General features: G+C 40.5%; 1 protein-coding gene across 1 annotated transcript in view; it reads left to right on the forward strand.

The window, feature by feature from the left end:
• mgat4b (alpha-1,3-mannosyl-glycoprotein 4-beta-N-acetylglucosaminyltransferase B) overlaps positions 1–27,814 on the forward strand; it is a 145,019-nt gene that overhangs the window by 94,623 nt on the left and 22,582 nt on the right. Inside the window, exons 6-11 of the mRNA XM_079892680.1 lie at positions 1–56; positions 5,275–5,350; positions 8,068–8,182; positions 22,965–23,095; positions 24,989–25,096; positions 26,909–27,102. The exon at positions 1–56 is cut by the window's left edge and continues 58 nt beyond it. Coding sequence (XP_079748806.1) covers positions 1–56; positions 5,275–5,350; positions 8,068–8,182; positions 22,965–23,095; positions 24,989–25,096; positions 26,909–27,102 — 680 coding nt within the window. The remainder of the gene's footprint in view (positions 57–5,274; positions 5,351–8,067; positions 8,183–22,964; positions 23,096–24,988; positions 25,097–26,908; positions 27,103–27,814) is intronic.

A 27,814-nucleotide genomic window follows, 5' to 3' on the forward strand; every position in this document is an offset into this window, starting at 1 on the left:
TACCCAGACTTCTCTCACCTCAAAGAGTCGTTCGGTGACCCTAAAGAGCGGGTCAGGTAACACACTGCGCCTCTCGTCCATCAGTGTGTGTTGTGCTGGAATTACCCATCAGTCAACAGTGTGAACGCAGAGATACATTCAGTGTCTCCGCATGGAAAACATATTTTGGGCTCTATGAAATCTGTTTTAGTTTTTCCCCAAGTCCTTTCATTTCTTCCTGGACTCTGTTGTTTCTCTAGTTTAAAGGGTCAGGATGATTTTGCCTTGATCTTTGCACCATGAAACACTCCTGCAGGTTTCAGAGCTTAAACATCCTCCTCGTGATAAACTAAACTTTCATTTAATCAAGCCACAAAAACAGCTCGTTTTGATATTGCAGGATCTGTGATGTCACACGGACAAATACATTTGCATATGCCCGCCTCCAGAGCAATCGACCAATAGTAATACAGCATTGTACACAACTGTGTGTGTGTGTGTGTGTGTGTGTGTGTGTGTGTGTGTGTGTTCCCCCAGGGTCAGGCTTCTTTATGCCTTATTCATGAGTACACACACACACGCGCGCGCACACACACACACACACACACACTTCCAGCATCTCTGATCTGTCAGTTCAGTTTTCAGTTTAATTAACACAAACACACAATTAAACCTCAGAATGTCACTGCTTACACTCTCTCTCATACACACACACACACACACACACACACACACACACACACAAACACACTCACATTCACACACAGACAGAAGTGTACAGCGTGTCTCCAGTATTCCTCCTAAATAAAAGCAAAAAAGAGGATTTGAAATGCAAAAAGTGAAGGATTTAAGACAGAAATATTAGTATTGTAACTTGTAGTGTAAGTGAAACTCTAGTGTGGATGTAATGTGGACTGCAGCTATAAGATGTTTGAGTGCACTTTAAAGTCCGGCTACAGAGTCAGAATGAAACACTAAAGACCAGTTCGGGCCGGAGTTTAACAGCTCCAGCACTGAAGGGGTTAACACAAGCTCGCTCTGGGTGCAGACAACTGAAGAGGTCCGCTCAACCTCATGTTAGTCCGTTTCGCAATCACGTCCCTCTCCAAAGCACTTCTCTCTGGACACACACACACACACACTCTTCACTTTCTCCTCATGTAAACCGTCAGGACTGATGGCAGTAAATATGTTCATTAATGTGTGTTTGTGCTCAAAGCCTGTCGGATCTCATCAGGTCAAGCAGTCTGATGACCAGATCATCACACACACACACACACACACACACACACACACACACACACACACACACACACACACACACACACACACACACACACACACTCCAGGCAATAACCAGTCAGCCAAGACACACACAGATCCCTTTACGCCGCATTCATTTCTCTCCACTCGTGTGTTGCAAGCGTTTCGTGTGTTTTTGTGCAGTATATTTTAGTAGTAGTTGAAATATTGCTGTTTTTTGAGTTTTTTGAACAGGTGGTGTTTATACGCAGAAGATGAATTATTCAGTCGTTCCACATGTGAACAACTTGCATGTGTTTATTCCAATGCCTCAACATTTGGTTCATTGTGAAACTCATTTCACTTTCATTACACTAAATTAAATCCAGTCTTTTAGTGGGTAAAGACTTCGACCGTCTGTAGACAACCAACATGAGTTCAGTGTGTTTTAATCTGACATAGCGTGACTGCACTAGTGTGTGTGTGAGTGTCTGTGTGTGTGTGTTTTCAGGATTCTTTGATGAATAGAAAGTTCAAAAGAACAGCATTTATTTGAAATAGAATCTTTTGTAACATTATAAATGTCTTTACTGACACTTTTGGTCAATTTAATGCATCACTGCTGAACAGAAGTATTCATTTCTTTAAGCCCCCCCCCCCCCAAAAAAAAAATCTTACTGACCCCAAACTTTTGAACGGTATTGAAGTTTTTTATTTATTTACTTTTTAAATGCTGTTCTTTTGAACTTTCTATTCATCAAAGAATTCTGAGAAATAAAATTGTCCACAACTGATTTCAACACTGATAATAATCATAAATGTTTCTTGATCATCAAATCATCATATTAGAGTGATTTCTGAAGGATCATGTGACACTGAAGACTGGAGTAATGATGCTGAACATTCAGCTTTGATCACAGGAACAAATTACACTTTACTAGATTTTATTAAATATATATTATTATTATTACTTTTTATTTTGCAGTTTTGCTATAGTAATATATTTGATTAAATAATAATGACAGTTATATAAATAATAACATTTTACTAATGCTGATGCTGATATTTGTGGTGAGTTTTCCTGATATCCTCATGCTCAGACTGACTGTATCTCCATATGTTAATGCTGTTCTTCCTGGAATCTTTGCCATCTCTCTCTCCTCTGAGTTTGCATGAAAGCGAGAGTTGAATGGTGTCCATTCTCATAGCCTGACATTACTTCCTTCATCACACCAGTTCTGGAGAAGCGCAGATGCAAACACACAGTTTCTCCCGCTGGTTGGTGTGTTTGTGTTGTTCAACAGATCAGATAAGAAGCTCTGATGTAAATGTGTGTGAAAGTACTTGTATGGCCTCTGTCAGATCAGTTCCTTGTCTCACAGCAACACACTCAGTTCGTATGTGTGTGTATGTTTATGTAAAGTAGAGACACTCAAAGACAGGCTTGTGCGTTTATCGTTTCCACACCGCCTGTCGGCATGTGTGCCACTGTCTCCTATCCTAGTGTGATGTACATAGACAGAGTGAGCCGTTGATAGGTCGCAATTACAATATTCACTGTGCAAAAGAAAAATCCCATATCTGCCATAGTTCATTCATTCCAGTGACAAAAATAGGGAGATATTTGACAGATTTGATTTGTTGAATGACCTAACACAAGCTGTTGTGTGATGTTTGGCACTTCGAATGAAGCCAGGAATCTGTCTAGCTGCAGTCGGCAATAGATCAAGCGCTGAACACCAGTTTAAAGTGGCTAAAAATCATTAAACCGGATTATAGACAGTATCAAACATACAGTATCTTTCTTTTACAGTGCAACATGTGGTATATGAGAAACTGTTTGTCTTTCTGGTCATGCATCATTTCACGGAGACAGAATGGACACTTTTGGACAAAATATATATATTTTTTAGTAAGTCGGCATTTAGGTGTGTTTACCACAGTGTACAATGCATTTACACTGAAATTACACAAATAATGTTATGAGATTCATGTTTTAACAACAAAATTTTAAACCAAAAATATAAAACGATGGAAAAATGCAATGATACCTTTTGCTTATGAAAGTAAAACTGTTGCAGCAAGTGTCTTAATGCGTGAGTCATTGTATGATTCACTCAACCAATTTGATCAAAACGGCTGATTCATTCAAGAACATATTTTGTATATTCAGTGATCCGTTCATGAAGACAATCATCCCTTGATCTTGATCTTGATCTTGACTCGCCCGATTCATTCTCAAAGTGAATAATGTAGTGTTCAGAACGCCACTGTGAAGCTTGCATTGCTGTGGTTAGTTTGAGCTATTTTCTTTAGCAAAAACAGACAGTATTGACAAAAACTTCACGTAATATTGACTTCTATATTGAACTGTTTTATAAAATCAAATTTGCAGTCATGCCGATATTCAGAAAAACGGCTCTCTTGTTTGTCTTGTCTTGCTATGTTTTGCCCTCATATCTCGAGTTTCCTGAAGTCCCCATTAATTTCCTGACACTAGCAATCTTTCATAAACCATAAGTCGCATACTTTAACAATTAACCTACTAGTGATCTCATATAATAGGCAGAACTGTCAACTCGATTTGAACAAATCAGGAAAAGTGGTTAAAAAACACCCACTGATCGTAACATGGCTTTTTTGTTCTGTAAAAACTCCATTCTAGGCCCAACAGAGCAGCATTGTCTCAGCCAATGGCTTGAGTTTGGGGCGGGGCTTTCAGTTCGACTGACCAATGGCAGATGGACGAGAGTTCAGGAAACCTGTATGAATGTTTCCACACTTCACCTTTAAAGGGACAGTATTTTTAAAGCTGCAGTCCGTAACTTTTTTGGGTTAAAAATGATCCACAATATTTTTTTGAGCAAGTACATCACCAGCCAGTGTTCAAAACTCTCTGCTTGCCTGAGCTCGATTCAACACGGTAAGCTTGTAATAATGTTTTTAACTCCAGTGGTACTGGTGGATTTCAGCGGGAAATTCAAGCATGTCTTTGCGTCATTACGTCACATCTGTCCACATAAAGAAGAGTCTCGGCTATGAGTGTGAGGATGCTGGAGGTTTATAGCCTTTTCTCACAGCACTTGATATAATTACACTTATCAGTTTGATGGCGGATCCAGAAAGGTTCAAACGACGATCACCAACTGGAGATTCACCCGTTGTAAAATGCGAAAGACTTCGGACTTCGAAGAAAAAAAGAGACTGTGACCGGCCCATGCGAAAACAAGGATAATATCGGGAGGGCATTAAATGTAGTCACGCAATGCTGATTTTGTTAACTTTAACTATTTGAGAACAAAGTATAATTTGTTTGTCGTGATATGATAAGCGATCGTTAGATTTAACCAGCGTGATTTACTGCAATGCTTTTCCCCTTAGTTGGTCAGAACAAAAGTGGATGTTACTTGTAGAATCTGTGTTTGCGAATGCCAGGATCGGTGACTGACAGCCGCACATTCTCCTCAAAACACTGGATTAATCCGCGCTGTGCCGGGCCGATGCACAACCCACGTAATGTTGATCATTCCGTGAATAACTGCAATTGCAGATTTCGAACAGAGATGGCGACAAAGAGGAAAAACTACAGACTGCAGCTTCGAGTAAATAATAAAGTAAATTAAAGTTATTATTTACTATAAATGTACTTCTGCATTGTACCTCCAAAAACACTCCAGTGTCACACATCAAGACTCTTGATTGACGTGATTGATTGACGTCAGTGATGAGAAGCGCAGACGTTAGTCTGGATGTGCATTAGCTGAACTGAAGGAGATGCCGGAGGGAGAGGAGCGCTGCTCTGTTCCTCACACACGAGTATCAAAGGCTCTTAGAAGACTCGGAATAGCACACAAACTCATATGGACTATTTTTGTGAGACGTTTGTTGTCATTTTTTGTGCTTCGTACTTTAAAAGAGCATCTGTGTTCATTAAACACTGGACAAACAGCAGCTGCCACAAACAGTCATCACTCATCACTGTTAACACTGTGTGTGTGTGTGTGTGTGTCTGTGTTTTATTCTCCGTAACGCGAATGCTGATTGTGTTTGCAGGTGGAGAACGAAGCAGAACCTGGATTACTGCTTCCTGATGATGTACGCCCAGACTAAAGGAACCTATTACGTCCAGGTACGATTAAACCAAATCACAGATTCACACTGAACAGATCTTTGGAGAACGTGAACTAAATCACAATTACTGGGTCTATGTTATGAACTGAGCTGGTTCCAGAATGGATTTTTTTACATGTATTGTATTGAGGCAATAAATAAGTGATAATGTACAGTCAGCCGGTCCAAATAAACCCTGGCAGTCGTCTTGTCTTTTGGGAACTGTGGGAAATGGATTCCGGAGGAAGTGGAAAGCTCTTATAAAGATAAGCTGATCTTTGAGGAAAGCCACTGTTGCACTTCTTTTGAAGAATGTTCTTTTATGATCTTTTTTGTGTTTAGATAAAGCCAACACAAGTCCTCCCCCCGATGAGTCGTTCACTTCAGAGCGCGCTCTCTGACACTGATGTGTGTGACGGCTGCTTTTCTCAGGAAAAGAGCAAAGTTCAGCCTCCACTTTATTTTCTGTTTAGCACTCCCAACACACGCATGAAGCTCTCACAGCCTGGGGCGTTTAAAGACAAGAAAACACACTCTACCAGCGCAGAATCCCGTAATTCAGCGGAAGGTCATGGAATTTGGCCATTTTTGGATGAATGAATCAAAAGCAGGCCTGAGGGATGAATCAGTGTGTCTGTGAATATTGAAGCTGTTGAATCTGACGATGTTCTGCGTGTCTCGGGCTGGTCTGCTCGCTCGTGGTGTTTCAGCGTCTCACTGTATGAACACAGGAGTCTCCTCTGCAGCGTCTCACCATTTCACCTGAGAAAACTCACAGAAACTCAAAGCTCTACTTCACAACATGACAAAATAAAAGTTCGGTTTAACTTGAAGAAATTATAACAGAAATATATTACCATTTCATAGTAGAGTGTACTTCTTCAGGTAGTAGTGGTAGTAATAATAATAATAAGAATATAACAGTAATAAAGATTATTAAAACACAGAATCCCAACAGTCTTCATTACAATCTGCTCATATAAAAGTTTGTTCTAACTTATATATTGCTATTGCACAGTAGAATGTACTTCTTAAAGTAATAATAATAATAGTACAATTTATTAAAAAATGTTTTTAATATCACACACATTTTAATATGTTTTATTTTAAGCAGTATATTAGCGGAATTAGCGTATATACGATTTAGTGGGGAATTAGACGTGATGCCCTCTCAAGTCCACTAGTTTACCACTGGGAAACTCGGAGATCATTTTGATACCAGAGTTCCCGGGTTGGGCGGTTCATAACTTCAAACGGAGTGGAGAACATTTTTCCACAACAGATACATCGCCTTGTCTTGTGTTAAAGTAGTGCATATTCTCATACAGTTGTGATCAGAATTATTGGCACCCCTGGTGAATATGATCAAAGATGGCTGTAAAAATAAATCTGCTTTGTTTATTCTTTTGATCTTTCAATTAGAAAAATCGAACCTTTTATTGAAGTAAAATAATTAAAAATGGGGGGTAAAACACATTATGGAATAAATGCTTTTCTCCAAAACACGCTGGCCATAATTATTATAGATGAGTTTGGAGAACACCTGACAAGAGATCAGATATCATTCTTCTCTCCAGATCCGGCAGATTCCCATGTTGGTGTCTTCTCCTCTTCAGTTTTCTGTCGGCCTGATTACACACGGCCACTTCATGTGTTTCTGTGATGGGATAGCTCTCCGCTCGGGAAGAGGCCAGGTGTAAATGCCCTCCGAAACACAATCGAGACGGATTTAAATCCGATCGCTCAAACCACTTCAGGAGGAGATCTGAGACTCATTCCAGATTAAACTGGACAAGTGTAAACGCATCAGTGTACATTTGACTTCTCTCAACAATACTAAAAATTAAATTCAAAAAAGATTAAATCGGATTTATATCCGTTTTTCTCTAAACCTAAAACATATTTATGTGACCAAGTGTGCTACAAAATGTAAATATGAATGAGAATATTCTTTAGAGATATTTTACTCATAAAATATTCTAGGGGTGCCAATAATGGTCAACGTGTTTTGTAGAAAAACATTTATTTCATAAATTGAGTTTCCCCCCACTTTCAATTCTTTTACAATGGTTTCTTTTTAATGAAAGATCAGAAGGATTATAAATGCAGATTTAATTTTACAGCCATCTTTGATCATATTTACCAGGGGTGCCAATAATTCTGACCAGCACTGTATATTAATAACCATTTGAAGCCATTAACCATTCGTGTCCTCCTGGCAGTAAACCTATATAATTATGGTTTAATTCTAGTTTTAGTTATCTATAACAAACCTGGTTCAGACCGACACAAAGTGCCACAGAAGTGTTTTGCGGATCTCGTTTCCATTACTGCCAGAAAGAAATCTCAGCGCCAATAAGATCATACGTTTTCATGTCCAGAAAGGCTGTTACGTTACACTTCTGGACTCTTGCATTAGCGAAACAAATTCTGAACAGCTGAAAACATTTAAAACCGCTTGATTTTCTCTCTTCTCCCTTTGATAAAATGCATGTGAAATTCGGACCAAATGATCATTTTACGTGCAGTTGCCTCTGCTTTCAGCTGGGAGAACAGAAAGTATATTAACTTCTGAAAAAATTACACACTTCACCTTTAAATCATTTAGCCTTTAGATACCCCCCCTGCCAAAAAAGGAACTGAACTTGTCCCAATTATATGCAAATGACTCGGATCCACTTCTTCTTCATCCTTCAGCGTTCTCTCTCTCTCTCTCTCTCTCTCTCTCTCTCACAGCTAGAGGATGACATTGTTGCACGGCCAAATTACTTCACCACGATGAAGAACTTCGCCCTGCAGCAGCCGTCGGAGGAGTGGATGATTCTCGAGTTCTCCCAGCTGGGCTTCATCGGTGAGTCTCACTGCTATCCTCCTCTTACAGCACACACACAAACTCACACTGGGTTTCCTCCACATGGACAGATCCTTCTCACACTCAGACTGTATAAACCCATTATAAAGCTGCTTATGTCTCCAGGAGTGGATGAACTGTTGAGGTCGCTAATGAAAGTAATATTTTCAGAGCTTCACATCTTCACATGGGATGAGAAAGTGATTTGGTCTCTGAAATGAAATTGTCGCCTCCTCTCATAAGGTTCACATTAGTCTCCACCTGAGAAATGTCATGGAGTGAGTCGAGCCAGACCCAGACCTGTCAGTCCTAGAACCAGATCAGAGAAAACAAAACTTACAGAAATTGATGGTTACAGTGTATTGTTATGGTCCACTTTAGACATTCAACTAACTATAACTTATCAACTACATGTCAACTAACTCTCATTAGAGTATTAGTGGACTGTTAGGTTAGGGTTCAGGTTAGTAGAATGAGTTGACATGTAGTTTCACATAACTACGTTTTCTCATGTATTTGACTGACGGCTCTCCTGTCCTCATGTAGAGAGGGATTGTGGGTAAGAGCAGAGGTGTGTGTGTGTGTGTGTGTGTGTGTGTGTGTGTGTGTGTGTGTGTGTGTGTGTGTGTGTGTGTGTGTTTGTGTGTGTGAACATGATGGGGAGTATTTAATCTCACTTTACTAAAAAATGTATTTGCTGCTGACCTTCAATGATCCAATTCAACCATATTAAAAGCAAAAATGGCTTTAGAGAGACATCTAATTTATTTAATTGTTGTTTTTATTGCTGCGCCCTCTACTGTTCAGCCGTGAATTTGCATTTCCTTCAGCCTGAGGCTTATTCACTTCTGGGGCCCTATCTTGCACCCAGCGCAATTGACTTTGTACAGCGACGCGTGTATCATTCCTATTTTGCACCCGTGCACAGCAGACTTTTCCCTCCACAGACACACGTCGGTAAATTAGGGAATGAACTTGCGCTCCCGGGGGCGGTTCAGGGAAAAGAGGAGGCGTGTTCCGGCGCAAACGTTCCCTGGTGCTATTTTGCAGTTTCAGAAAACAATTCCGCCACTGACCAGGAGAAACCTCGTCTAAAGTCAGCGGCGCGTTGCTCATGTTATTCAGAGGCTATTTTAAGGGCGCATGCTTGGCCATAATCAGTGTAGCATGAGCACAACGCACACACACTTTGCTTCTCTCATCTACACAGAAGCAGCAGTTCTCCTTTTTAGAGAACCATACATTATTACAAGGAAAAATATTACCACACGATGGAAACCATTGCTGTGTCCATGAAGATGTGAAAAAATAGGCATAAATCTAGCTTACACATTTACCCAAATTATTATACGCCTGTTTAACCGAAGCTAATCTGGGTGTGTTTCTCCATCCCCAATGTCACTTCTCTGTGTTTTACGGCCCTGACGAGAACGTCGGTCTCCTCGGCTGTGAACCGCTCCTGGCAAATCCGCCGTTATAATAGCAATCCGCCATGGAACAAGCGCACCTGCTCTTAAAGGGAATGTGAGATGAGGCTCTGATTGGTTTATTTCACGTTATGCCCAAACCACACCTATGAGTAATGAAGCTTTTAGATTTGAGACCCGCCCACAAAGTTACTTGCGTTTCGCGCTTGATACTTGCGTTTCAGATCGTTAAAATAGGGCCCCTGGTGTGAAAGGGCCTTTGCTTTTGCCAAAATAGAGCTTTTTTTGTTTTTTAAAAGCAAACAAACAAGCTCAGTGCTGGTGAGAAAAACTAACCCAAAAGTAATGTAATGCATTGCTTTAAAAAAATATTAGATATGTTGTTTGGAGAAGCACAAGATTGTGAAACATTACTTTTAAAAGTAACTTTCCCCAACACTGGCGAAGTTATGTACAATTTTACTGGTTTTCTTGCCATGACTGCGTAACACCCAAAACAGCTGTCAAAATGAATCGCAAACAACTTTACAGCTCAAATAACATAGTGTTTTTAACATAGTAATGTACTGTAAGTGTTTGTATAAATGATAATCTTCACGTTTCTGCTTTTAAACCCTGCAAAAATAGTTCTCATTCCCTTCCATTGTAAGTGCCTAACCTTGATATTTTTTTAAATGAAAACTTGAAACAGGTCTAAATCATATTTTGTGCTAACCAACATTACAGACACGAATGTTCTCAACTGAGCTTAAGTGTTAATGAACCCGCAATATTCATAAGAAGATTTAGCATTTTTCTTGACTTACACCTATTTGACACTATAGTCTGCTGTTTAACTCGTGTAACTAACGTGAACTTTTTTTCTCTTTTCTCTATTTCTTATATCCTTTACGTTAATTGCGCCCTCTAGTGGTGATTCATTAATAAAGATTAATTCACATAATGAAGGCACCAGTGTATTCCTCCTTTGACGAAACTAAGTCATGCGGGTTTGGCACAACAGGAGTGAATAATGACAGAGTTTTCATTATTTAAATGACCCAACTCTATTGTTTTGGTACTTCAGTTCTCTATCCATTCATCCACAAGTCTAACATGGCTAACTGCGTCTAAACTCTGAGTTTAATCAGTTGGGGTTCAATTAGAGTCCCAGTCAAACCTGTGGAACTGGCAGCCGCAGTGATTGCTCTGGTATGATGTGTGTTTGAAATGAAGGCTAATTATGTTGATGATGGTGATCAGTGCTGGCTCAGGGCCTCGAGGGATGGGATGGGAGAAGATTGATTTTGAGAGCTCTCGGCTCAGAGAAGTGGAAACTCACCGCTGGGGGCGATGAGTCGGCGAGTTAGTGGAGAAAATGAAGACTGTATGAACTCAATTATATCAGAACAACACCTGTAAGAGCCGGGAAGTGAGCGTTTAAATCAGGCCATGCAAGGATGACGTGACCAAGGGTTGAAAAATGGTCTATAGCTTTAGAAAACATCCGATCTTCACCAGCATTTACATTTTATGCATTTGGCAGACGCTTTTATCCAAAGTGACATTTTATCAGTTCATGCTTTCCCTGGGAATTGAAGTTGCTTTATATTTTTGTGGAAATAAGATGATTGCATAATCTGTTTTTCCAGTTTTTTTGTGTATGTTAGCTTTAACTAATATATCATGAACTATGAATAATAGTACATTTATAAAGTGACTTCAATGCCTAAAGCACTTAAATGTGTGCTATCAGTGTTGACTGATGTGGTGTTGGTGTGACAATTGACATTTTCAATGGATTTACTCATCACAAGTTCTGAGGCAAACACACTCTTCATTGTTAGCCGACTGAATTTAAACCGTATGTTCTGACATCGGTCTCGCTTTAGACGAACACAAGTCTGTTTGTGCCGGTTCTGCTGGGACTGGTTTGATCCCATGGACTTTAGTCATGTTCCTCCTCATGATCAGCCCATGTGATGAGCAACAAATGAGCTGAAATACTCCAGCTCAGACCAGTTTAAGATGGTAACCGGCTTCTAGTTGGTCTAGATGGTTGGTCCTTTGGATTATCTGCTGGTGGAGCTGGTTTCTGACTTGTAGACCGTGTTGGTCGAGCTGGTTAGAGCTGGTAGAGCATCTTGAATCAGCAAGAAAAAAGTTTAACCATGTCAAAGTCGACATGACATGGAAGTTGCGCTCGTCTTTTCTTCCCTATTGTGATGTATACCCAAGTTCCTTGCTCAGGAACACACATAAATCTTGCCACAATGCACCGGCAAAAGTAATGATTATAAATGTGTCGGGGAAAAAATAGCAAGGAGACATTTTAATTGTTTATTAATAAACTAGTGTTTGAGTCTGTTTTGGCTGTAAAGATGAAGATGACGATGCTGACTCTCCGCAGGATAGTGAACGCGCCTGTAGAGAGAAATGCAACTTTTAAACGGATTACATTAACAAAGAGTATTTGTTTACGATTTGAATTGGCTCGATTAAAAGTAGACATTTCAAGCTTTATTTCTCATGTCTGTAGGGCAAGTATTCGCTGAGTTTGGGTTCATATTTGTGACGCGCCGGCGCCTCCATGTCATGCAGTAAAGCGCGTTATACTTTAGCTTTCACACTCCACACTAACACTTGGATATGTGCCTAATAAGCGCACATTTATCTAGGTTAACCTTTGAACAAGTGGCAATGCCAGACAGATTATTCCTCTGTATGTTTAACAAATCAAATTATGCAAATCTTGTCTGTGTGGAATTGATTGGAATGTTTGTGGTTTGCTATTGGCTGATCTCATGTGAGTGACAGGTTAAAGCCCCGCCCTCGTCAAGTCAAGTAAAGTCATCTTCATTTATATAGCGCTTTTAACAATGTAGATTGCTTCAAAGCAGCTTTACAGAGATAAGCGTATAATTTAAGGTAACAGAGATTGTTTTGGCTTTACAGCAGAGTTAAGTTATTTCCATTAAGGTAACAGAGATTGTTTTGGCTTTATAGCAGAGTTAAGTTATTTCCAGCTAAGGTTAGTTTTGATTGATTTGCTTCCGTCGCAATGATCATTTGTTATTAAATTAGGGGCCGCTAAGACGACACCATTCTCTCTACACAGACTTTAAACGCGAACCAGGCGAAGGTCCTTCGTCAGATCTGGATACGGCCTGGATCCGGCAGGCTGCGGGAAAACCTCGGGATAAACACAGACACTAAAATTAGCGTAGATGCCATTCTTCTCATGATGTAACGAGTACATCAGGATTTATGGGAAGTGTTCCCGGTTCTGGCTGACTTAATCTATGCAGCCTAACATTAAATTATAGAAGTCTATAATGTATTATGTGAATGCTAGGTCAAAGAGATGTGTCTTTAATCTGGCTTTGAACTGACAGAGTGTGTCTGCTTCCCGGACAATGGTAGGAAGACTGTTCCAGAGTTTTGGTCTCGTCATCAGGGGTGGTGTGGCGCAATGGATAAGACACCTGCCTTTGGTGTGAGAGACCCGGGTTCGAATCCACTGTGAGACACCAATGTGTCCCTGAGCAAGTTGCTCCAGAGGCGTGCGACCTCTGACATATATAGCAATTGTAAGTCGCTTTGGATAAAAGCGTCAGCTAAATGAATAAATGTAAATGTAATGTAAATGTCATCAGAGAAGAGAAGAGATGCTGCAAGAGGAACTTATTCTGAGTCGAGATTACCAGGAACATGAGTTTAAAACAACAAGGATACATTGTTTAGAATAAACACTGAAATATTCCATTAAAAAATAGGAATTGTCAATTTTATGGAGACTTCAAGCTTGTATAAACTGTTGTTTGCTAATTCTGGCCTTCTCACCGTGACCAAGAGTTCTGGCTATTTTTGCAGTAATGAGCAAGAAGGCTGCCAAGCCAGATGAGGTTAAGAGTAAAACAGCCTAATAGCAGAAAAGAAACGAGCTGACATGCCAACAACACCAGAGCACATGACCCAGCCAGTTCTGGCTATTAACACCTCGCTCAAGTCAGCTCATTTCTGTCTTTTACACACACACATGCATATTTCTCTAGAGTCTTTCTCTGCTCTTTTACTCTAATAGGTCCCAAAGCAGCAGTGAAGCTGTGATTGATGCTGCTCTCTGTCCGTATCACACTCACACACACACTCACGCACACACTCATTTTCTGTGCACTTTGTCATTTCAGCCTCCTACGCACACAATCACACATACAACTACATTTTTAAATAACTTCCCCTCCCTCTTGCAGCATCTCTTCTCTGATGATGAGGGCGGAGCTATAACCTGTCACTCACATGAGATCAGCCAGTAGCAAACCACAACCATCCAATCAATTCCCCACAGACACAATCAAGCCCCGCCCACATTTGTTCTTGTTCCTGAAGCGTTTTACTCGGGATATACGTCACAAAAGACTAGCAACTTCCTTTTAATGCCGACTTTAATTCGTTTGATCAAATCCCAGAGCAATAGTCACAGTGTTGCTTGCCTTAGCAAACCCACTAAATACATAAACGCATACATCAGATGTGTTTTTGTCAGTATCATGTCTCAGTATTCAGATTTGAATGATCTCCCCCTACTTGCACAGGGTGAACGCTAAGTTGTTCCCGCCTGTTTTAGCTGAGGGATTGCATGCGTGACAGATGCGTCTGGATGAATGTGTTCTCCTGCTGTCAGTCAGCGTAGCGGCTAGCAGAGCGCTGTCGCTAGCAGATCCTCACGCCTCACGCACAAGCTGCTAACTGGAGTGGTAGTGGGAAGGCAGCCATGACCGAGCTGTTCACATATGCACAGCACCAGTATAAACGCACACATTCACTCTTTACATTGGTGTTACATTCATGTTCCTGGCAAACACTGTTCTGTCTGTGCAACTTAAAGGAAGTGTGAGGCAGTGGCAGTTTCCACTTCATCCACCAGCGTTCAGAAACATGCTAGTGCTGGGCAAACACAACCGCTTTGTGTTTATGATGAGTATGTACTATATATACATTGTGGAAAATTACTTTAGAAAGAACATGATGTGTTACAATATTATGTTACTTAAAGTAATTACTTCGTTACTTTTTATGGAAAGTGTGTTTCTTTTCCTCACTTGGGCTTGGCTTGCTTGTATTTATTTGTGTGTGTGTGTGTGTGTGTGTGTGTGTGTGTGTGTGTGTGTGTGTGTGTGTGAGTGTGAGTGAGTGAGTGAGTGTGTGTGTGTGCGTATACACCAGGAAATGTGTCTCTGCTCTTTTACAGATGAAGAGGGACGTTCCTAATGGAGAAATGCGTTGAGTTTCCTGGTCATTTGTATTTTTTTGAGAACGTCTTCCTTGTGAAAGCCGTAGAGTTTAATCACAAAGTTAACAATGAAGAGTGTAATTGGATATTAAAATGCTTTGAACTGGGATATTAGAAAGGCAACTGTAAGCCATTGGGAGGTGTGACATTCTGGAAAGTGTACGACACATACAGTAGCTACATTTCTTTTTGTTAGACAACATGTCTGTTTTTAAATGGACTTGAATGGAGATGTTTTTGGTCCTGATGAGGTGTAGTTCAGCTGGCTGCCAGCAGGGGCTCACTTGACCATAGACCAGCTCAACCTGCACTCCTCTTTACACAGTTTGCCTCTGAAGAAAACATGAAATCCTGCATTTTACTTTCATAAAATAAAATATATTGAAGTAAGTGGGATTTGTGTCTTCGACCATGAAGGAAAGTCTCTTAAAACCTGTGCTAGTTACAGGGTTGCCTGGCTGGAGTGAGATTTAGATGACATGGACTTGCTCAATCACACGCCCCTATCTGAGGGTTTGAGAATGCAACAATTCTTAAGGTTAATGTTGTGTAAGATAAACTTTTTAGAAACTTTATTACTCCAGCAAGTCATATTTCCTACAGGTCAGTTTATCAAAGAAATAATGATAATAAGAATACAAAGTAAGCAAGACTTATTTTCTTCATTTTATTTAAAATCAATAAATGACCTAGTTCTGGCTCTGGATGGTGCAGTCTGATAGGTCCTCAACTCATTTGGTATCGATCACATCATTATCTACACAGCGCAGCTGATTGGTTGCTGTTGCATCAGCGGCCTATGATCAGCGCTCAACATTCAAACAAATACCGGCGTGTTGCAGTTAACGATGTGCAGCGCGCTTTCAGAAACCCTCCTCCTCCCCAGCTCCACCTGTATAGATCTGCTGCGGGGTTGAACCATGTGTGTTACATGTCTTAAATGCTCACAGTAATGTCTGTGAATGTTTTGGCTTTAGCGAGTCTCGGTACTTGCTCTGCAGCAGCAGCGTAGCAGATCTATTCCACCTAGACCAAACACATTAACACTGCCATATCCATTACTGTTACCATGCCAATCTCTCCAGGTTTTGTCATGACAGAATTATAGATAATAAAGGAAAAAACAAATCAAGTGAAGTGTTAACAGGTCTTAACGTTTAGCACACACATTTAGTTCTCAGAACACAGTAACATGTTACGCTCCTTATTTTTCCTGTAAATGACTCTTTATTAAGATTCCATTACATTTACTCTTCTTATAAAATATACGATCTTAGGTAAATTTGAAAATCACAATACATGTTGCGTCATTGCAATTTAATGTCTCGATTACAAATGTAACCCTGGTTCCCTGAGAACTGCTTCCTAGGCCGCTTTGGGGAACTCCTCCAGCGTGACCGGTGTCTGAAGCACGTGTCTAAACGCGACAATATCATTGGCTGGCAACAGCCTATGACATCACTACCGGTGCGACCAGAGTATAAAAGGACGCCTGTAGGACAAGTCAACAACTACTTGTGTCTGTAGGAGATGTGGGCAGACATACCCGAAGCATGGCAATGAGACGCAGTGTCTCGTTCCCCTTCTCAGGAAACCAAGGTTACCTTTGTAACCAAGACGTTCCCTTTCGAATGTATCTAGGGGCGGCAGTGGCTCAGTGGTTCATGTAAGTTGTCTACAAACTGGAAAATTGGTGGTTCAATCCCTGACCAAGTGTCGAGGTGTCCATGAGCAAGACACCTAACCCCAGCTGCTCCTTGCATGGCTGCCACCGCCGTCGGTGTATGAATGAGTGAATGAATGGGTGAATGTGAATGGAGGCCATGGGTCTGTTGAAAGCGTTATATAAATGCAGTCCATTTACCATTTAGAATGGGAATTTGCAGGGAACAAATTCCTAGGATGCTTTGGGGAACAAATACCCACTCTGCCATGCTGACATGAAGTCAGTGACTCCAGGGTGCAAGGTCCAGAGTCACCATTCCCCATCCTAGATAGTGCGCACCAGTGGCTGTCGTGACTCTATTCCCTTGGGACAGAAACCCCGGCTAGACACCCCGCGGGCAGAGCTCGAGGCCTGGTATTCTTACCAATACATTCAAGGGAATATGGCCAAGGATTAGGAATAACCCGCCTGTCGCTTCAGGGGTCACTAATACCCCTGACGAATGTAGGTCTCAGGAACCCACTCTCAAACGAGAGGAAACCTAGCCAATATCATCAAGGAGGCTCGCAGAGAGCTCCACACTAAAAGATCACCTCACCAAGGAATCTTATGCGGAGACTCTGAAGACTCTCTAAATCGAGAGGAAACCTGACAACGCTTCCCTAAAGGTGGTTCTGCCAAGGACAGAGAGACATACAACCCGGCGTAGCTGTCGGGAGCGGACGACTCTCCAGAGCACTAGTTCTCATCCTGCGGCCGCAAATGCAAATTCCAGTTTTACAATTCATTTTGATTTTTAAATATAATTAAAATGGTTTAAGTTTGAACTGTAAAGTTTTTTTTGGCATATCAAATAATTTTTTGGGATCATATATTATTTTCAGACATGCGGAGAACTGCTATGTACTGACGCAGTGCAGTTAACGAACACTCACAAGCGCGCGCTTTGGCAGAATTCCAATGGTATCAGTAGAGATTTTTATTTATTTATTTATGGATCAAAATGGACAAATGCGTTATTAGAGGAGAAAAATGAAATGAGGAACATACCAATGAAGGAACACATGCAAGCAAGAAGAGTCGTGGCATTAGAAGCGAAGGCAGGAGAGTAACTTTACTGGAAGAATGGAAGAATAGTTTTCTGTCAGTGAGTGAGATGGGCAGCCCGTTTGCTCTGTAGTAAAGTACTTGGCATATGCAAAACCTACATTGTCAAAAGACATGTGAATTTGATGTGTTTGTTTGATATGCTTGCGTTATAAATCTATAAACATAACAGCATCGGCGCACGCGCGGCTGGAACTCGTTAGCGGATTCTGTGCAAGGGATTGCGACGTGACAGAATGCTTGATATCGTCAGAGATTGTAATTACAATGTGCTCAATGTTGTTTGTAAAAAGAGTTGAGTAACATTTGCATATTAAGGCGTTTGTGTCCTATAACATTGTTATTGTTTGGTGTCTATTACGATGGTGATGAGAGTCATACAGCATTAAATGGCTACTTAAAGTGCTTATATACGGTTTGTGTATGTTAATTGTGAATTATTATCTTATTACTGTATTTTTTAGTTTTAATTAGTAGTTTTTATTTGGTGGAATACATTGTTCTCATTTGTGACATACTGTATATCAGGGGATTGTGAGTTTATTGAACGAGAGTTTCACTTTGACATAAAGTCACACTTCCACCAGTCATTTCAACACACTGTGAAACAAAGACGTGTTCTTGTTGTGTTTGTTGGTTTTGCAGAGTGTGACAGAAATAAAATACCATATGTGCCACCAGAAAACACTGTGTGCAACATATAGGTATAACAATAATATTATCTGCTAATACCATAGCATTAAATCTGATTGGTTTGCATTGCTGACGTCATGTGTAAATGATATGCGGCCCGTGAGACCACAGTGCGGCCCAGTGGAAGAAAAGGTTGCTCTAGAGCGAGAGGAGGCCTAGCACCACTCCACCGTAAAGACAGCTCCACCAAGGAGGCTCACAGAGAGACACACCATGTGATGGCACTGCCTGTAGCGGAATGATGCTGACGTCGGAACAAGCTCATTACAGTGAGCGGAGGACCTTGCCCAAAACCGGGAAGATCCTAAATGACCAATGGGAGCTACCAGCTAAAGCTAGATATAACCATTGTGAAACCTGTGATATGATCTGAGACTCCAGCTCTCTCATAGTGAGTTGGGAATCCTACTAGCGGAGTGAACCCACTTCCTGACGGGTTCTCGAGATCGAAAGAGCTCATCCCTGCAGCGACTGGAAGACTCGGGGGGGAGGCTTCTGCTCTTCAGTCAAACCCGAGGGAAAACAGGCTCTCTAGACTACAGCACTCACAAAGGTCAAGTCAAGTCACCTTTATTTATATAGCACTTTTTACAACACAGTTTGTTTCAGAGCAGCTTTACAAAGGTTCCTGATGGTTTCCCGAGATCGCCACCATAGAGCACTGCTATTGAGCTGGCCAGCGGAGGAGGCGGATATAAAAATAACACCTGTCTTCACTCTCTCTGCATCTAATTCCACAGAATTAGGCCTCAAACATTAATAATAGCAGACCGGAAAGGGAAATAATCTCATAAGACTCTTTCTTTGCTCCGCCCACCCCCTGATCCGCGGGGTACAGCGGTCTATTCTCATCCCGCGAGAGAGAATAAACAACAAAGGTGCTTATCACAGTGACCGTCACATATATAGCGCGTACAAACACTAACTAATATCCCTCAGTTGAGAACAAAGAAGTAAAAGCTTCTTACCTGTCTCTATCAGTCAGTTTCACAAATGCATCACGTGTTCCTTACCCAAACTCATAACGCTCAAGTCATGTGTCCTCTGTCTCTGAGACGGAGGTACACACTTCCTGAAACGCTTGGCTGATTGATCGTCTTCACACGTACATAACAAACGGATCCTGAAGACAAAAGAAATTGTTAACTTGTACTACAGGCATCCTTTTATACTCTGGTCGCACCATTAGTGATGTCATATGCTGTCGCCAGCCAACGTTATTTGGTGTTTACACACGTGCTTCAGACACCGGTCACGCTGCGTTCCCCAAAGCATTCAAAAAGGGAACCACAACTCGCTTGCTCTGACTATTTTATGAAACTGAAATATGTGAAACATTTATTAAAGAGGCCATATTATGCCCTTGATGTTGTTTCAGGCTCCACTAGAGCAGGTTTTTCTGCTTGAATGTTGATTATTTTCCTCATATTCTCCATTGTTGCGGCTCCTCTCTTCCCAGTCTGTCAGTAACGCTCTGTTTACTTCCTGTCTCTATGAAGCCCCTCCTTCTGAAAAGCACACTGTGCTCTGATTGGCCGGCTGGAGGAGTGTGTTGTGATTGGTCGAGCGCTTCGACCAATCACTGTTTGGGAAATGTCCCGCCTCTTACCATAACTGCCAGTTTAACACACTACTAACTAACTAACTCAACCAGGCCCCGCCCCTTTATTCTGCGCATTAATTATTATAATGAGGAATATTGTGACGTGTTCGTTCCCGGAAGAAACTCAAGACTACAATGGAGGCGTTTCAGGAGTTCAGAAACACTGACACTGATATAGAGAAGAACTCAGAGCTTGTTCATGCTCAAACAGCAACAGTACACACTAAACACAGATGAAGATGGAAAAAGACAAAGTAGGACCCACTTATGAAAGTAAATAAGGTCAATTTTGATTTCATGTTAACTAAGACAGTGATCATAGAAGAACAGACAGAATTACAGTAACATCAGAGAAAAAGAAACTGTTCAATAAGTCAGAGAGTAATAGTTAAAGGGGTCATGAACTGGCTTTTTAAAAAAAATTTATATTGTTGTCTGAGGTCAACGCTCGCTTGGTTTTTACATTCAAAAACATCAAAATGAATAAGTAATAGGGCATTTTCTACCCTGGTTTTGAGCCTAGCTCCTGAAACGCTGTTTTTATGGGCGTGCCGCATTGAAGACTTGGAAGTAAACGGCCACTGCTATGATTGGATAACAGTTTTGCATATTATAATGAGTTTCATGTAATGCGCGAATCGGTGGGCGGGGCTAAACGGGCAGTGTTGAAGTAGGCGTTGCTCTTCTTCTGCGGAGGCGGGGCTTGACACCCTCTGACGTCAGAGATCCCCACTCTGAAAAACCTGTCGTTCGCTGTGACTGGTGTCAATAAAAGCTTTTATTGGACTAACAAGGACGTTTTCAATTCTGAAACTTACAGGATATTATTATAGTATGATGACCTCTAATATGTCAAAAGCTCAAGGAAAATTTGATTTTTCAGTTCATGACCCCTTTAACTCTACCTCACATGTAATAATGTACTCATGTATTTCAGAAAGAAAGAAAGACAATGAACCGAGGGCTTTAAATGTGGAGGTGAAAACTGATTTGACTATTTCAGATAAGGCTGTTTTCCTTTTCAGAGGGGTGTGTGTGTGTGCGTGTGTGTGTGAGCGTGTGTGTGTGTGTGTGTGTGCGTGTGTTTGTGTGTGTGTGTGTGTGTGTGTGTGTGTGTGTGTGTGTGTGTGTGTGTGAGTCTGTGTGTGTGTGTGTGTGTGTGTGTGTGTGTGTGTGTGTGTGTGTGTGTGTGTGTGTGTGTGTGTGTGTGTGTGTGTGTGTGTGTGTGTGTGTGTGTGTGTGTGTGTGTGTGTGTCAGGGACGATGTGAAGGTGAAGCAGCACATGCTCTCGATTTAGAGATCATTTATTACACACACACAGCCTTGAATAGCTGCCAAAGTGTTTCACAAATGGAGAGCTGAAGATATTATAACGTCTAAAAGCAAAAGCACTTGTGGAGCTGATTAATCTCTCTGTGCGCTAACAGATCTATGAGGAGTTTATTGCTCTTTGTTTTATACATTTATTCATGGTGAAATATTTATTCTAATTAATTATTGATCTTAAATAATTGTGTCTGGATAGCATTCCTTTTGACTCTGTCTGTTCAGTGTTCATTCAGTTTGTGAGTGAGTGAGTGAGTGTGTGAGTGAGTGAGTGTGTGTGTGTGAGTGAGTGAGTGAGTGAGTGAGTGAGTGAGTGAGTGAGTGAGTGAGTGAGTGAGTGAGTGAGTGAGTGTGTGAGTGAGTGAGTGAGTGAGTGAGTGAGTGAGTGAGTGAGTGAGTGAGTGAGTGAGCGAGCGAGCGAGCGAGCGAGTGAGCGAGTGAGTGAGCGTGTGTGTGAGTGAGCGTGTGAGTGAGTGAGCGAGAGAGTGAGCGAGTGATTCTGTGGTTACTTTAGCTCTAATGGTCAATGTTAGCCTGTGTGTGGGTCACGCACTGATGATACTAAACTAGTGTTTACAACTTCAAACTACTCACTAAGCCAAACCTCTCAAGACCCTGTCACCCCTACACACACATGTGCTTATTAATCATGAAGCAGCCATTAGAAACAGCTGTGTATTACAGTTTTAAATAGACTGATCTTTTAAATCAGCATTTTTATTGAAGGTCCATACATCTTCTTGTATTTTTTTATTTTATTATATTAGATATAACATTTTAATCTGTCATATGGTCGTGTTATAATGTACTCCACCTATGGGGCATGTTGTCACATTCCAGTTCCATTATTTCTGGGTATATCAAGAAAAAAGTAAACACTGTATTAATGAAACAAAACCACATAATTGTACTAGACGTGTGAAATGAATGAGGGGTAAAATAAAAACTCTGAAACTTAAGTAGGTTTACACAAACTGAGAAAGTCTAAAAGCATTAGGTTGTGTCCCACTCTCTCCTACTGGACTCAGACTAGTATTGTAATATGATTTTATAGGCGTCTCGCCCATGAAAACTGATCTGTGGGATGAGTGTACGAGCGGATGTCAGATCAGAGCGGATGTGTTTTGATCTGGAGACGCAGGATGTTTCTGTGGTTGATGTCGGACTGTAATTCATAATGCATAAAAACGGATGTCTCTTCTATTATAGATCACCCAAACCAGCTGATTGACTGTCTGAATGTTCGCCCTAAGCCAGCAGCCAATCAGATCCTCTGTGACCCAGACAGCTTTTAAAACTTAATTAGAGGGCAATAAAAACCCTGTTATGAAGAACATCCTTCCTCCTCAATCTGATCTCATTTCATTTGATGAACTAAATTAATCTCATGTTTTAAGAAAAATGTTATCATTTATGTAGAACATCTTAAGTTATTTGCTGCACCACCTTAGAAGAGCCTTGAGTCGTTAATATGAAGATGTAATTACTCTCAGAGCGCCTTGTCTTTGATTGCATTAGTGTTTTCTTTTCCTTCATCTTTCCTCCCTTGAGTTCCTTGTTTAAATCCATGTTGAAAGTGTAAATCCGGATGAGTTTTGATTTGTCTCTTGACTTGTCCAGTTCCTCAGGGCTGAATGTTATCGGTCTCGTGTGGAGGATGTTCATGAATCTGCTTTGCTTATTTCAGGGAAGATGTTCAAGTCATTAGACTTGCCGCTGATCGTGGAGTTTATGCTAATGTTCTACAAAGACAAGCCCATTGATTGGCTGTTGGACCACATCATGTGGGTGAAGGTGTGCAACCCAGAAAAAGACGCGGTAAGAATTATACATCTCTGTTTTATTATTATAATTATTCTTAATATTATTTGTTCATTCAGTATTATCGTGTCTCTCCTTAACATGTGTAAATATTGATTTTAATAATAGCAGAATGCGTAAAATCTTTCAGAAACGGACTCTGCATTTTGAAATTACACCTGATTGATAGAGGCCATGTTAGTCTCTTTTCAGAGAAAAACAACCCATTTCACCTCATAAACATCTGGCAGTGACAACCACATTCACATTCAAAAATGGAAAAACTAGTCGCAGTTCACCTAAAAATATAAATTCTGTCATTTACTCTCTCATGTCGTTCCAAACCCGTAAGAGTTTGAATCATCTTTGAAACACAATTGAAGATATTTTATAATGATAGCTGTTTCTGTCCTTTCACTGAAAGTCCAGGAAACCAAAACCTTGAAGCTTCAAAAATCCCCATGAATCGAGCAGTTCAATCCTAAAGCTTAAAGTCTTCTGAAGAGACACAATCATTTTATATGATGAACAGATTTCATTTCGGCTTTTAGTCGCATATAAACCGGGCCTAAAACTAACTTTTTGCCACATCTGACAATGGCCTGTGACTTATGAAAATTAACTGGCCATTAATATTCTTTACCGGCCATGAAACCAAAATTCACAATTCTCTAATCCAATTTCAAGACCACAGCTAAAACTACTAGCCTAACTAATATAAATTTAAAACATTATTAAAGATAAGTAAACAGTCAGCAATTAAATAAAGAACAAATAAATTATAAGCTTAAATACAGTATAACAAAGGTACAGATTAAATAAACAGTTCTTTTCAGGTACGTAGGTCTGATAGTAGTTTTCAGGTACAGAAATTTAATAAAGTAAGCAAATGTAAAATAACACTACACAGTCTTCACTGTATAAATTAAACATTCTTATTAAAGTTGCTAAAGTTATTCAGTCGAGAGCAGTGAGTGATTTCCTCTTTGTCTTTGTTGTTTGATTAACATTATAAACTCAGACGTCAGCAGGAATATTAGGCTCTGTCCCTTTAAGAGTGAATGCACTGATCTAATACACTGATACACGCGTTTACTTCCTCAACTGTTTATGTTCCCTTAAGACATAACCGACTATGTTTACTATGTGCTCTGACATAATTTTGTGTGAATTTGTCGCTCAAGCACAAGAGGACGTGACAGAGCTCAGTGTAGTGTTCGTGAGCTGTCTGAGACGCAGCTTTCTGTGCGAGCGCTTCGGGTGTTTAAACATTCGTGGCGATGCAGGGAGTGTCGTTCATGTTTGTTCATGTTCATGCATTGTTAGAATTCATAAAAATATTACCGGCCAACTGGCGAGTAACACTGTTGCATATGATTAGCACACACACATAGAGCACATCAAAACTGGTCAACGGCAGCTCGATCGAGCTCGACACGTGAAATGTCATGTCTTTATGAACTTTTTGAAGCTTGAAAGATTGGACATCACTCTGCTTTCATTAAAGCTATCAGAAGAACAAAACTCTCATGGCTCTGGAACGACAGGGTGAGAAAATGATGTGAAAATGTCCAGTTTTGGGTGATTTATGACTTTAATGCAGAGTTATTACTCGTCAGAAACCGGAGTGTGTCTCGAATCTTCACATTAGCACTGCAGTCTGAAGGAGTGTGTGTGTGAACGTAACTCGAACGCTCCTGAGAGATCAGCATTAAAATGATCAGGTTAAACACAGTCGACTGCGGTTTAATAGAAACGATCAGATGTTAATGCATCTCTGCTTTGTAATATTTCTGTTAAATGCAGTGTGTATGTGGCCAAAATGTGGCCAAAATTTTATTCCAGCCTGAGACTTTTGCTGAAAGTGTGTGTGGTTGTGATGTGATATAAACGATGTCCTCTGTCCCACAGAAACATTGTGACCGTCAGAAAGCAAACCTGCGCATCCGCTTTAAACCGTCTCTCTTCCAGCACGTCGGGACACACTCTTCACTCGCTGGCAAGATCCAGAAACTCAAGGTGATCTGTCTTATTCAGTTATTGTTATATGTGTGTGAGTGTAATAACTTCCCTCATCTGTAATCCTCCAGACAGTGCTCTGCCTCAGGTCTATGTTCATTTCTGCTCCGAGATCATGTCCTGATAAATCAGTGTGTGTCTCTGCTCTGTGTTTACTCCCTCTGAGTGAAGATCCCTAGGGATCGCCATGGCGATGAGTGTTCGTGTGACCCGCCTGTTCCCTGTCGTGTTGATGTGTGTGACACTCGTTTATCATAATACCTGCCTCAGTCACTGCCGTTATTCTGTGTTGCTAGTCATTCATTTTCATAAACACATTCATAAACACTGAGAAACAGAGCATTCCAGCTGTCGTCAATCCACATCACAGCTCTGTAAATATACTGGAATATTAAGATGATATTGACATTTTTACCCTCGGGTGCTGTTCGGAATTTTTGAATGTTGAATTTATTCTTCATCGGAATGTTACGAAACTTGGTAAAGGTTTTGGCACTTGCTGTGTAAACACACACACACACACACACAATCATGCACATGACTGGAACAGGTTAAATGGTCCTGAGAGAAACAGTGCCACTTGTGCTCCTCGCGGTCAGAAATGAGCACATTGGAAATGAATGAGACGAATTTTTAAAAAGTTCACTTTTTAAAACTTGTTTCACTTCATCAATAATCTGCCGAGTGGCGTCTCTGAAAAGAGATCAAACTGAAGTCTGAGCTCTGAAGCATTCAAGATTTACCACAGTTTAAGATCAACATAATTTTCAGGCTCAAAAAGTGAATGGATTATAAATACAGTGTAAATAAAATCTGGTAACATAACATCACCTAAAATACTAAATATTAAATTAAAACATTATCAAACTAAAATATAGTACATTCATTTCATTGAAATAAAAAATGTTGGTTAAAGAGAGATTATAATGTCTCATTAGTTAACATTAATTTATACATTAAATAACAATGAGAAATATATTCTTACAGCCCTTATTAAACTTTGTTAATGTTAGTTCATAAAAATGCCCATGTTTATATTATGATACAGTATAATCATATGATGTATGAATGATATAATTTTGGATGTGTGCATTTCAAATTAATTTAAATATATGCACTAATTAGTTTGATTGATCAGGGGTAACTGGACAGAATTAGCCACAGTCTGACCTATACGAGGATATACATATTTAAGCAGTTTTTCCTTGAAAAATTTAGCTTTATTTTTTTATTTGATCTGTTAACATGCATGATCAAGGTACAATTATTTCAAGGTATTTCTCAAATATTAATACATGCTGTAAAAATGTATATTGCATAATGCATATAGTTCATGAAAGCTAGCTAATGCATCACTGTTAACATTATGGTAGTTGCAAAGTGTTACCTATGTAATTTATGTATGTTTCTAGGTTATAGCTAAAGAAACACACATCTGACCTGTAATATTTTAATGTTTAAATTATTTTCTGTAGAATTCGCTCTGTAGAACTTCTCATTTTTCATACATTCTTCAACACCACATAAACATATAAACAACATTCACCACAGGGGACTTTAAGAGATTATATTTCTGTTTATGTTATGTTTAATGTTGGCCTTTTCTTTGAAAGTCTGGTTCAAGGATGAAACAATAAAATATAACCATAAAACACACTTGAACGGTAGTGAGATGGCATAAAAAGGATATCTAGACACTTTAAATGTAACTTTAATGTTACAACAATAAAAATTTTATTTGGACATAAAGCTGCAGTTATTGAAGGAACGCCCAAGCCCTGTTTACTCTGTCCTTCTGTGTGTTCTGTTCAGGATAAGGACTTCGGGAAGCAGACGCTCCACAAAGGTCACGCTAACCCTCTAGCGGAGGTCACCACCAGCCTGAAGACGTACCAGCACTTCACGCTGGAGAAGGCCTATCTGGGGGAGGACTTCTTCTGGGCCTTCACTCCGGTGGCGGGAGACTTCATACGCATCCGCTTCTTCACACCCGTGCGGGTAGAGAGGTGTGTACACACACACACACACACACACACACACACACACACACACACACGCATCCGCTTCTTCACACCCGTGCGTGTAGAGAGGTGTGTACACACACACACACACACACACACACACACATGCATCTGCTTCTTCACACCCGTGCGTGTAGAGAGGTGTGTACACACACACACACACACACACACACACACACATACACACACACATCCGCTTCTTCACACCCGTGCGTGTAGAGAGGTGTGTACACACACACACACACACACACACACACACACACACACACACACACACATACACTCACACACACACACACATACACACACACATCCGCTTCTTCACACCCGTGCGTGTAGAGAGGTGTGTACACACACACACACACACACACACACACTCATCCGCTTCTTCACACCCGTGCGTGTAGAGAGGTGTGTACACACACACACGCATCTGCTTCTTCACATTCGTGCGTGTAGAGAGGTGTGTACACACTGCAGATTCATACACACACACACACACACACACACACACACACACACACACACACACACACATCAACGCCAACATGCTCTGACAGACACTCTTATCATAAAGCATCAACGATACTGCAATTTAAATAGAAGAATCTTACCCGATATGTGTGTCTCCCGATTGGAAAATCTGTTTTAGTGTGTAACATGTAGAGTATTAGTGTGTAACATGTAGAGGATTAGT

This window comes from Squalius cephalus (assembly GCF_949319135.1).
Source record: "Squalius cephalus genome assembly, chromosome: 14".
In the NCBI taxonomy this organism is placed as follows: domain Eukaryota; kingdom Metazoa; phylum Chordata; class Actinopteri; order Cypriniformes; family Leuciscidae; genus Squalius; species Squalius cephalus.